The 11,178-nt window shown below is 44.8% G+C and overlaps 1 protein-coding gene across 1 annotated transcript; it reads left to right on the forward strand.

The window, feature by feature from the left end:
• The first annotated feature begins 43 nt into the window (after nucleotides 1-43).
• Nucleotides 44-8,223, forward strand: PRSS23 (serine protease 23). Its single transcript, XM_041414126.1, has 2 exons — nucleotides 44-223; nucleotides 5,063-8,223. The coding sequence occupies exon 2, from the start codon at nucleotides 5,076-5,078 to the stop codon at nucleotides 6,192-6,194; it is 1,119 nt and encodes a 372-aa protein (XP_041270060.1). The 5' UTR covers nucleotides 44-223; nucleotides 5,063-5,075; the 3' UTR covers nucleotides 6,195-8,223.
• The last annotated feature ends 2,955 nt before the right edge of the window (nucleotides 8,224-11,178 follow it).

Raw genomic sequence — 11,178 nt, forward strand, 5'->3', positions numbered from 1 at the left:
TGTCCTACCGGGGCGGGCGGCGGATCCAGCGGCGGGATCCACCTGCGGGAGGCGCCGCTCCACCCCGCCCCGCTCCGAGCGCGCCGCAGAGGGCCGGCGCCCGGCGGGAGGGAGGGGAGGCGCTCCCGAGCCCCGCGGAGGCGGCGGGAGAGATGGGACCGGCAGCGGCTCCGCCACCTGCCTGAGCCGCTCCCGGAGCCGCCGCCGCCGCTGCGGGGAGCCGGTAGGTAGCGGGCTCCGCCGGCAGGGAGGGCGCCGCGGGGTGCGGGTCGTCCCGGGGGACAAAGGGGCGGCGGGAGGATGGCGAGCGCCGGGCTCGCCCTGCGCTGCCCCGGGCACTGCCTCGCCTGCCCAGGGCGCCCGGCCGTGCGGGACAGCGGGCGGTGGGAGCGGCTGTCCCGGCCCGGGTGAGCGCTCTCTCCGCGCAGGGCTTAATGTTTAACCCCGCTCGCATCCACCGGGGCGCACCGGGCGCCGCTTCCCCGGCGGCGCCGGCGACAAAAGGGCGAGCGCGGCTGCTGCCCGCCGGTCCCCGCTGCGGGTCCGCTGCCGGGGACCAACTCTGAAAGGACGGAGGGTGAGGGAACAGCTGGGGTGAAAGTCGCCTTTGGTGCTTTTTCGTGCTTTGGAGGCGTCTGAAGGTAGCTCTCCACTGCGGTGCTGGATTCGTCACTGTGTTTGAGTATTTTTGGGGTGGCTTTTTAAGACATACGTGACACGAGCTGTTCAGTGAAGCGGCTGCTGGAGCCTAGGGAAATTGTTTTTTGCCTCCTGCCCCGAGCAAGGTCCGAGGGGTTGGTACGGTCACACGGGGACCCAGCTTGTGCAGCTGCCCCGTCGCTCAGGTGGTTTGGAAGCCTTGGGGATGCAGCTCCTTCCTACAGCTTTTCCCCGTTATTCAAAGTGACCGTCAGCGTCTGCTCCTAATGCAGTTTGCTCTTGTGCCGTGATACCGAAGCTGCTTGACGTGCAGGGAAAGAGAAGAAAAAAAAGGAGGGTGAAAGGAGGCAGTTCTAGGAATCGGACTAAATGGAAACACGTTCTGTGCTCCCGTTTCTCTGTGTGTGCATGTCACTGGTACACGTGCCAAAATAGCTGCTGTGCCCGGTGTGTATGTTAATGGACACACCCGTGGCCTGCCAGTATCAAAGTTAGTTTCAGGTTTTCCAAGGCATCCTTTCTGCAGCCCTCAGTCTAGCAGGTAAGGCAGCGTAACCCCTGCACCACCCGCAGCATCTCAGGCAGGCTAATAAAGTTGTTAGATTTTAATGGCAGGAAGGCTTCTGTAGTTATTAAAGCGCAACTCCATTATTTTTGCTGTGTTTTAACAAGTTCTGTGACCAGGAAAAGCAGCAGAGGTATTTTGGCACGGCACTGACAGTGATTTAGTTCCCCTTTATGATTTGGTTTGAGGCAGATTTTTCTCTTTCACTGTCTTGGTTTTCTCTCTTGATTTTTTTTTTTTGGTATGTTAATCTTTCTGGCTTCCAGCGCTGTGGAAAAACTTTCTTCATTTCAAAATGTAATAGAGGCTGGTTCATGGGCTTTCATACTAGATGATCCATGATTTATTGTTATTTAACCATCTACTACAAGAACAACCCCTGAAGTAGTGAACTCAGAAAAATTAATTGCTTATTAGAAAATTATTCATGTCCATCCTGAACAAGGCAGTTTTCTTTCAGCAGCATATATCTTGGGGCATGAATGCCCTCAGCAAGCAGGAAAATGTGTCTATCAAGTGTTTTAGCAGCACGGAGAGCCCCGGGGTAGCTGTCACTGTTTCCATTCTCTAAACAATTTTAATGCCATTAGCGAGTGTGATTATGTACAAACCGCTTCTAGGGGGTTCCTAGGCTGGATGTCAGAGCAGGGCTTTGTGCTGAGTCAAAGGGTGGATTGAGTTTATGACACAGTTTAAATAGAAACAGAAGAGCAGAGCTACAGTAGAGCAGCACATTGTAATTCATTCAGTACTGCTGTGGGATAGCCGTGCAGGGAGGTGCTCACTCCTTGCCACTCTGCTCACTTTGAGAACATCTCTCAGGGTCACCCATGAGTAAGTAGCTGAGGACAGAGAGTTTTAACCCTGGGGTTGTTGCAGCTGTTTGTGTTTCAAATGAGAAGAGAAAGTTAAAGGAAAGAAGAGCCTTAGTGGAAAGTCTCTGTTTAAATGTAGACTGCTTTTTCAATTCCTTCATTTTTAAGAGGGAGGATCTACACAGAAAGAGGTACTGTGCACAAATTTGCATCCTGTTATAAGTAAGACATATTTATTCTATTTACTGCTGCCCAGATGTGATTTAGTACCAGTTATGTCTCCAGATGGAATACAACTATCAAGACTTCAGTAAATGAGCGCTGTTTAGCTTCTACAGGTATAAACTCACAACTATATTACATTGCCATGTTTAAATAACGTTTTAAATAATAGAAAAGTTCTGTAACTGATGAAAAGGCTTTTTTATCCCCAGAGCTGCAATGTGATCATGGCACAGAAGCAGCAGTGGAGGGGAGTGGGAGGCTGCTCCAAGATGTGAAGTGGAGCGAGTACCACTTTACACAGCGCAGCTCAGGCACAAATACCATCTTCTGAAGCCTTTTTTCTGGGACCAGCTCGAGTCCCATCTCCTGTCTTGCTCTCTTCATAGGGCGGCTGCCCTCTGCTGTCTGAAGCTGCCCTTCCAAGTGCTGGCGGTGCTGTGGCGGTGATGGTGGGGAGATAAGGGACAGCAGGTTGCAGGGCGAGGTGATCTCTCTTCCCAGCCCAGATGATAATCTAGGAGGAGGCAGAGGAGCTGTTTGGCACACAATCCCTTCATCGGGTCGCCGTGCTGACAGGCACGAGGGAATCTGGCTGCTTGTGCAAATTACAACTGACAAGACGCTTCTGGTTTTCCCCTGCCAGCTAAATAAACCAGCCAGAGGCCAGCAGAGGCTCAGTTAGCCTGAATGGGTTTTAGCTCCAAGAAGTGGCATGGGTGGTGCAATTTAGAGAGATCCAAACCGTCAAGAAATCTGAGGGCAGCGAGGGCAAACTGCCTAGAAATGTGTGCTCTTAATGATGGGCTCATACCTGGTGCACAGTTTAACTGTGGTTTAGTCTGCTTTCAGCTTCTGACTGTGAAACCAGTGAGCACTGCTGCATGCAGGACACAAGCAGGACAGCTAGCAGTTGACTTATGCCAATGTATATTGTCTTTGTGGGGAAGGAGCAGTGTCATTTGTCCCTGCTACCTTCTTCTTTTTTTGTTTCTGTCTTCCTAATCACTGTCCTACAACAATAGGTGTGATAATACAGCAGGTGTTCCGTGTGCCATCCTTACAGCTATTTGGAACACTCTCGTTTCATAGCTTGCAAAATATATCCAGTACTAAAATTTGCTGTGGAAGGAGTCAGACGAGTGGTTGGTTTTCCTTAAATACCAAGTATTTTTTGATTTGTGAGACATCCAAAATGATGCAATTCTGATTAATGTTTAAAATGATTTGTATTTGCCAGCATGAGTCATCAGTTAGGTATAATGCATCATATTTGGTGGAGACTAACCTAGGAAAAAAGTATGTTCCTTTAAAGATGTCCTGTGTGTTAATGAAAAATCTGCCAACAGAATCTATGGTCACTTCTGAAAGAGTCAGTACCTGCCTCTGTGAGTTTCAGTAGAGTCAGTTCTTTTCATCTACATCTGTTTTTTGTACTTAAAGTCTTTTGATATCTTACATGAGCCAATTGATATTTTGAACATTGTGTGCTTTAATGACAGCCTCTGTTCCAAAGAGAATGGTACCAAAAATCTAAGAATCTGAGCCCAATATTTGATTTGAACACCACTGGACATCAGCAGCCTGTAGCTTTCAAAGTCTTTTTTGGTGCAACTTAGGGATGGAGTATTCCTACACAAAGCACTGGAGAGAAGGATTTTTCCTTTTTATTCTTAGATAGCTGTGGTCATTTCCTGTGTGATTTGCTTTGGTTTGCTTGTTTGAGGCATTTCAGGAATGATCCTGCAGTTGTGATCAGTGTAACCTCAGCAGGGTTTTAAATATGTGTAAGCTCAACATAATTGTGAACTTTGGTTTGAATGATCTTTGTGTGAGGGAGATCCTGCCTGCCTTCTTGCCCAGGGCACAGAGCCTCCTGCAGCGATTCAGCTGTATGGCTAATTTTCAAATAAACTGAAGTTAGGCATTTTTTTGACACAGTACTAGTGCACGCTGTTCTCTGCAGTCTCAGGCACTCTGCCTGCGGTTCATAAACACATTTACAGCCGCATTTGCCTCCCTGTGCTTGGAGGGGGTTGGTTTGCATTTCTAATTAATTGAGTTTATAAAGCAATAAGCCAGTGTGTTAACTGGAAATTCCCTCAAGAATTGTAATCTTCCTTCATTAGCTGCCTGTGTGTAATCATATCACCCTTTCTCATGTAAGCCTGGGGGAGAGCCAGTGCCGCATGGTGCAGAACCTTTGTCGGGGGGGAGTTGCAAGGGGAAGTGAGTCTCCTTTGTGGTCATGTTCTGCAGCCTAGCCCCTGTCAGGTCACCTTCTTTGTCCCCCCCCACCTGTCCCTACCATCAGCCTGATGTCTCTGGCTGAGACAGCAAATAGTGTGAAGAGATTTAAAGGGCATGTTTCAGCGAAGTCAAAGAGTAGGGGAGAGCTTTCAGAGAGTGTTCTAGTCTAGCTGAAGACAGACACATTTACTCTTTGCAGGAGCTTTGTTTACTGTATGAATGGATTTAAACAGAATCTGAATTTTCTTTAAACTTTGTGAAGACAAGTACTATAACTTCCCACTGATGTCAGCTGGGAGTTGGTGGCTGAGAACACATAAGGGTTAAATGTCCTGTATTGCTGTGTTAACCTGGGATGCTTGTTTCAAGACTCAGGCTAAGGCTTTAGTTTGACACTGAGAAATCTGAGCTACTTGATGTAAGTTAACTCCATTCAAATGGCTTGACCCTTATTACATTTATACTGGGTTAGTAAGCCACTACTTAGCAAGGTAGGATAATCGTGCAATGAGTTTGGGTGAATAACTGTATTTGCTTTTGCTTTCCACAGACCGGCATTCAGAATGGCAGCCTTGTCCACTTTAATCCTCCTTTTGTGTGCTGCTAAAGATGTGATGCCTTCCAGTCCTCACTGGAAGCCAACTTGGCCGTCTTACAGAGTTCCTGTTATCCTGCCGCAGTCTACCCTGAACTTGGACAAACCACAGTTTGATGCTGAAGCCAGACTGGAAGTGGTATCTCCGTGTGGCCCAGCATGCCACAAAAGTTCTCCACTGCCGACTTACGAAGAAGTGAAGAACTACCTGTCCTACGAAACCTTGTACGCTAACGGCAGCCTCACTGAAACTGAGGTGGGCATATACATCCTGAGCAGCGGCGGCGATGGCTCTCGAGGCAGATCTCGAACTAAGAGGCAGATCTATGGCTATGACAGCAGGTTTAGCATTTTTGGGAAAGACTTCTTGTTGAATTACCCATTCTCCACATCGGTGAAGCTCTCTACAGGTTGCACGGGGACGCTGGTGGCTGAAAAGCATGTTCTTACTGCCGCTCATTGTATCCATGACGGGAAGAGTTACGTCAAGGGAGCTCAGAAACTGCGGGTGGGGTTCCTAAAGCCCAAACAGAAAGATGGCGGCAAAGGGTCCAATATCACCAACTCGGCAATGCCTGAGAAAATGAAATTCCAGTGGATCCGGGTGAAACGGACGCATGTCCCCAAAGGATGGATCAAAGGCAATGCCAATGACATCGGCATGGATTATGACTATGCCCTGCTGGAGCTGAAGAAACCACATAAAAGAAAGTTTATGAAGATAGGTGTGAGCCCACCAGCAAGACACTTACCTGGAGGGAGGATTCACTTCTCTGGCTATGACAATGACCGTCCGGGAAACCTGGTTTACCGTTTCTGTGATGTCAAAGATGAAACGTACGACCTGCTGTACCAGCAGTGCGATGCCCAGCCGGGTGCCAGTGGATCTGGGGTATATGTGAGGATGTGGAAGAGGCAGAATCACAAATGGGAGCGTAAAATTATTGGTATATTTTCAGGCCATCAGTGGGTGGACATGAATGGCACCCCCCAGGATTTCAATGTAGCTGTTCGCATTACACCCCTCAAATACGCACAGATCTGTTACTGGATCAAAGGCAACTACCTTGACTGCAGGGAAGGCTAAAGACAATGAAACTCCTTGAAAGCACTTAATGACTGGTTTTAGTTACTCATCTGAGGAAAGGCTAGACTTTTGCTGCAAATGCATGTGATCATGTAACATCAAGAGGTGATATGTAGCTTTCCAAACCAGCCACCTTGTTCTTAGGACAGGGACTGGGTGGTGCTATCATTAAAGCCTGAAACTGGGGAGAAAGGAACGTCTGCTGGGTGGGGAAGGAGCAGGTGGACTTGCTGAATTTGCAGCTGAGCAACTGAAGATTAATTAGGGGCGGATCAGTAAACAGTATGAAAACAGAACCGTCTCCAAAGAATCTTGTAAAAGGGACGCTGTTGACTATCTCATGCCTACAATGTTTGTTTTAATAAATCCTAGGATTAGTAGAAATGCTTTGATCTGAACTTTTAAAAGAAAATATTTCTATGCTGTTGGGGGCTGAAGAAGGGCATTTAATGGTGTTTGCAACCCAAACATTACAGCTTTGTGTTCCTGCATGAGAAAAGGGAGTGTGAAAAGGGCAAGGCATGCGCCGTGGGAGATGAATGCCACACAAATAGCGTGAAGGGTAAATAACCACATAACACTTCTAACTTCCTTTCAGCCTGAGTGATTTGAGACTTTATTAGTAACATAGTTAAGAAAAATGCTTTTTGAGCAGACAGACCTTGGTATTGTAAGGATTTGACTGTGAAGATGATATTGGTTGTATGATCAGTGCCATTACATGAATGAGAAACATGAATTGCACATGGGATTAAATCTTTATAGGACCTGGGACCTATGAAGGAGCAGGATCCCTATGAATATACTAGGAAGTGTATGGGTAAAGGGGCTTTTCTGTTTATGACTTACTTAGGTCTTTTAAGGAAAATCTCATGTCAGCAACTCAGATTTTCAGAAGGGAAGCCTGCCTTCAGTTTTGCTGTCTATCTGAATTGCTGCCTGCAGAGCAGGTAAAGGAGAGAGCAGGACAAGGGTTCTACTGAGTTTTCCCTCTGTTGAAGATCCTTGCTGTTCTACCTAATAATACACCACGTAGAGGGACTCTAGACTTAAAAGTGTCTGTCAGCCATATCCCATTGACAGTGTAATTTGGGCATCTTGACTAATGTTTCTTGTGTTTTTGAAATAGGAATCCTCCTCCCCATCTAGCTGTTGAGTTACAAATAAATCTTGGCAAATGCACAGTTCAGGATTTCTGCAGCTGGAATAGAACCACTTCATAGGACGCAGCCTGGGTTTGCTGTGAAGTGATCCTCTGCTCTCTCTTACAGATAACAGTGATAATTTTACCATAGAAGAATTAGAGTTGAAAACAAGAACTGCATTTTTGAGGTAAAAACAGTGCAGCCGAATATTATAGCTCAGCAAACAGCATTTGGAAATCAGCATGGTCTGTACAAACAGCCTTTCTTAGATGGACTGTGCCACTGTATTTCAGTAACATGGTTGAGGACATGGTGCCATGCCAAGATGATTTTTTAAAGTAGGAGGATAGACACTGGCTCCGGTTCCTCTTCCATCCACCGCTCACTGACTCCTGAAGCTTCCCAAGTTGCCCATGGTGCTTGGTGTTGTGGGGCAAATGCACGTCTCTAGTGAAAAATATCAAAGCTGGGAAGGAGGGAAGCCAGGCAGAGCTTCCCTGTGCTGTACCAATACAAGGAAAATGTTAATTCAGCTAAGCCTTTTTTTACTCTCTACTAATTACTACGGCATTTGTAAACATATGCCTGATGGTGCTTTATCTTTGTGGTGGCTTTGGCTCTAGTTCTGACAAACATTTTTGCTGGAGCTGCCTATGATTATTATTTTTATAGAAGCAGTGTACAAAAATGTGGACTCTCATGTGGGTTTTTGGTGCACTCAGATACAAGCAGTTACTATTGCTTTGAAATATGAATAATCACCATATGTATCTGATGGTCTTCTTCTGACTTTTTGTTTTAATTTCCTTTACTCTATGGATGTTATCTGGAGCACTTTTGTTTGAATGTATCACAGTGAATAAAGAAAAGTTATGGAATTTCAATGCAGACATTCTTGTATTTGTGCTGTATTGTGTTGCACTTTCAGTCTCATTTCAGCTACTTATTTGTACAGACATTCAGATACAGATTTATTAAAATCCTCAGTGCTGTTTTTTTTCCTTCAGTTTTCTTCTGCTCTCACCTGTTGGAAGTTTTTGTTCTGGTGTATTGTTTTTGGGGTTTTTTTGGTCTTAATTACTATATACATTTGGATGCTAATAATCAATCTTAGCTTTTGTATGACTCTTACAGTTCCAAAGCCAGTCATGAGCTCTGATTAGTTAGAGCTGAAAATAACCTATTAGACTGAAAAGCCACATTGTTTTTATGAACTTCAGGGTAAATAAACTATGGAGGAATGTGAACCAGTCAGTATAAGGTCATAATTGAGGTCAGTCCATCTTTTTCTTTTAGTTGACGCAGTATTAAAAAAGTTCCTTTGAGGCCAGCAGTGAGACCCACAGTTTTTAGAGAAACACTGGATGCAGAAAGTTTTTCATTTTGAAATTGTTGCTCGTACAACTTTCCTGACCTCTAACAATGCACGCTACGTCGTGTGGGCTTTGAGAGCATCAGTCCTGGTTTACTGGGTGTATTTCCCATCCACTGATCCTGTGTTCTCAACCACTTTCTCAGATTGTAGGCTCAGAACTTTTCACAGAATCATTTAGGCTGGAAAAGATCTTTAAGATCTTCAAGGCCCACTGTAAACCTAACACTGCCTGGTCCACCACTAAGCCATGTCCTGAACTGCCACATTTATATGTCTTTTAAAAACCTCAAGGGGTGATGACTCCACCACTTCCCTGGGCAGCCTGATCCAATGCTTGACAACCCTTCTGGTGGAGAAAGTTTTCCTAATATTCAGTCTAACCTTCTGCTGGCACAACTTGAGGACATTTTCTCTAGGATAATGTGAGCAAGGTTTTTTGGTTTTTTTTTTTTTTCCTAAGAATGTATGCAGCAAGTTCAGTGTAATCAGGAGTGGGAGAGTCTCTTCCCACAGCACACCCTGTGCAAACATTCCAGTTTTAGAAAGAAAAGGAAATCTCAGATAACACAGGCAGGGTTGTGGTGCTGAAGTTCAGCACCGTTTCACCTGTGCCCACCACGTTGGTGGTAATTTTGCCAGTGTAATCATGTGCAGCAAGGCTGGGCATGCTAGACAGGTTTGAAAATTACATCCTGAGGATATTTGCTTTGATGCTGCAAAGTAGGCTCTTTTAAAACCAGAACTTAAAAATTATGAGAAAGATAGCCATGCAGCCAAAATAAGGCTCATCAAGAAAACACAAGTAACTAAATTATATACAGGCATGGCACTTGAAATTTCATTGTCCAGCCAACGACTGCCTATGACCTACAGAACTGAATGAAGTGCCTCATTATTCTTGTATATGAAGGCAAGACAGTGGATGGGTATAGAGGCACTGTTTTGACTGTGATTGAAAAGGATTAAAGTCTGCTCCTGCATCTGTAAGAGGCTGACATATGAAAAATTTTACTTAATTTGCTATAAATCCCTCGGAGAACAGTGCTGGAGATGGAAAGTGAGGTCTCGAGAAAACACAGACCCTGCCGAGCTCTTCCCCAGCACACACTGAACGTAGCCTACTGAAGACTGCAGAATATCAGCAAGTTTCCTTCTCAGAGAAGAAGTATTTTCCTTGCATCTGTAATTGTTTTGCAACTGAATTCCCAGGCCTGCCTGCTTAGAGGGCAGCCCTCGTCTTAAAGTTGCAGGCTGAACCCCGAGCAAGTATAACACATGCTTGAAATTCTTTTCCGTGTTTCCACTTAATCTGCCATTTGTTAGCAGGTTTTGGTAGCGTGCCAATGCAGTATGCACAGGCCTTGGGAAGAGAAGCTTTCAATGAGTGCATAAAGTATGTTGGATGGGTAAAAACTTCTTTGCTTTTCTGGAAGAAACAGGAAGCATGGATGGAGAAGAGCAGCAGAGAGTGAAAGGGCAGTATGATTTGTATCACAGGAGGAGGATTCCTAGAGGAGCAGTTTCGTGGATGTGCATGTGTATAGGGTTTTTATAAATAATACCGTTACTTTCCATTCCTAGTTCTCCCAGGTGGAGAAGAAAAAATTAGGAGCTGAAGTAAATTAAGTCTCTTCAACGAAAATGCCATTAATGCCATGAGTTAATGACTTTAATGCCAGCTCTGAAGCCAGTGTGCAGCACAGATGAGAAGATTAGGCTGTGACTTGTCTAATAGATACATAAGACAAGAGTGACAGTGACATAAGCATTAGGAACCCAACCTCCTCCTTCCAGGAGATGTTTTTTCCTGTCTTACATGGTGATTATTAGGTTGCACGTGCTTTGTGCCTGCTGGCAAAGGTAGTGTGGGCTTTTATAGCTAAATGGTTACACAAGGGAAGAGAAATACCTTAACATGTTCCAGACACCATTATCAACACTGGTTATTCCCAGGATAAAATTATCAGTGATGCTTTGGGTGTGGATTGATTTTTAACTAAAGGGGCATAGGCTGAGCCATGAAGCAGGCTTATACTGTTTCTTTTTTTTTTCTGAAGATCTCTGACAGTAATTAAGTGTTGTGGCTCAAGGATGGGGTGGTGAATGTTCCTCTGCAAACTTTTTATGGACAATGTTAGTTTGGTTTTTTTTTTACAATAAATTCCATTTAAAAGATTTGTGCATGAGCAGATACAAGAAGTTAAACACTTCTATTAGTTCACCAAGCAAATAATAATTATTTAAATAGCACATGTAGTATGTAATATCTGAGATATTTTTAAATAACATTTGCTTGTTTGCACTCATTTCAGTTTTGGAAATAACCATTTATGCTGATGTGGTGAGGAGAGTGTATTTTTCTAGTAAGTGTGACCAAACTGAATACAAAAAGCACAAGAAATTCTTGTGATAAGAGTATGAAGATTGTTAGTTGATATTGGAGTGACAGCAGTAATAAGGTAAA

Source organism: Onychostruthus taczanowskii, unplaced genomic scaffold (genome assembly GCF_017590055.1).
Source record: "Onychostruthus taczanowskii isolate IOZ18803 unplaced genomic scaffold, ASM1759005v1 scaffold44, whole genome shotgun sequence".
NCBI lineage: Eukaryota > Metazoa > Chordata > Aves > Passeriformes > Passeridae > Onychostruthus > Onychostruthus taczanowskii.

What these genes read in the sequence shown, in the direction of transcription:
- PRSS23 (XM_041414126.1), top strand. Translation starts at nt 5,076, where the DNA reads ATGGCAGCCTTGTCCACTTTAATCCTCCTTTTGTGTGCTGCTAAAGAT.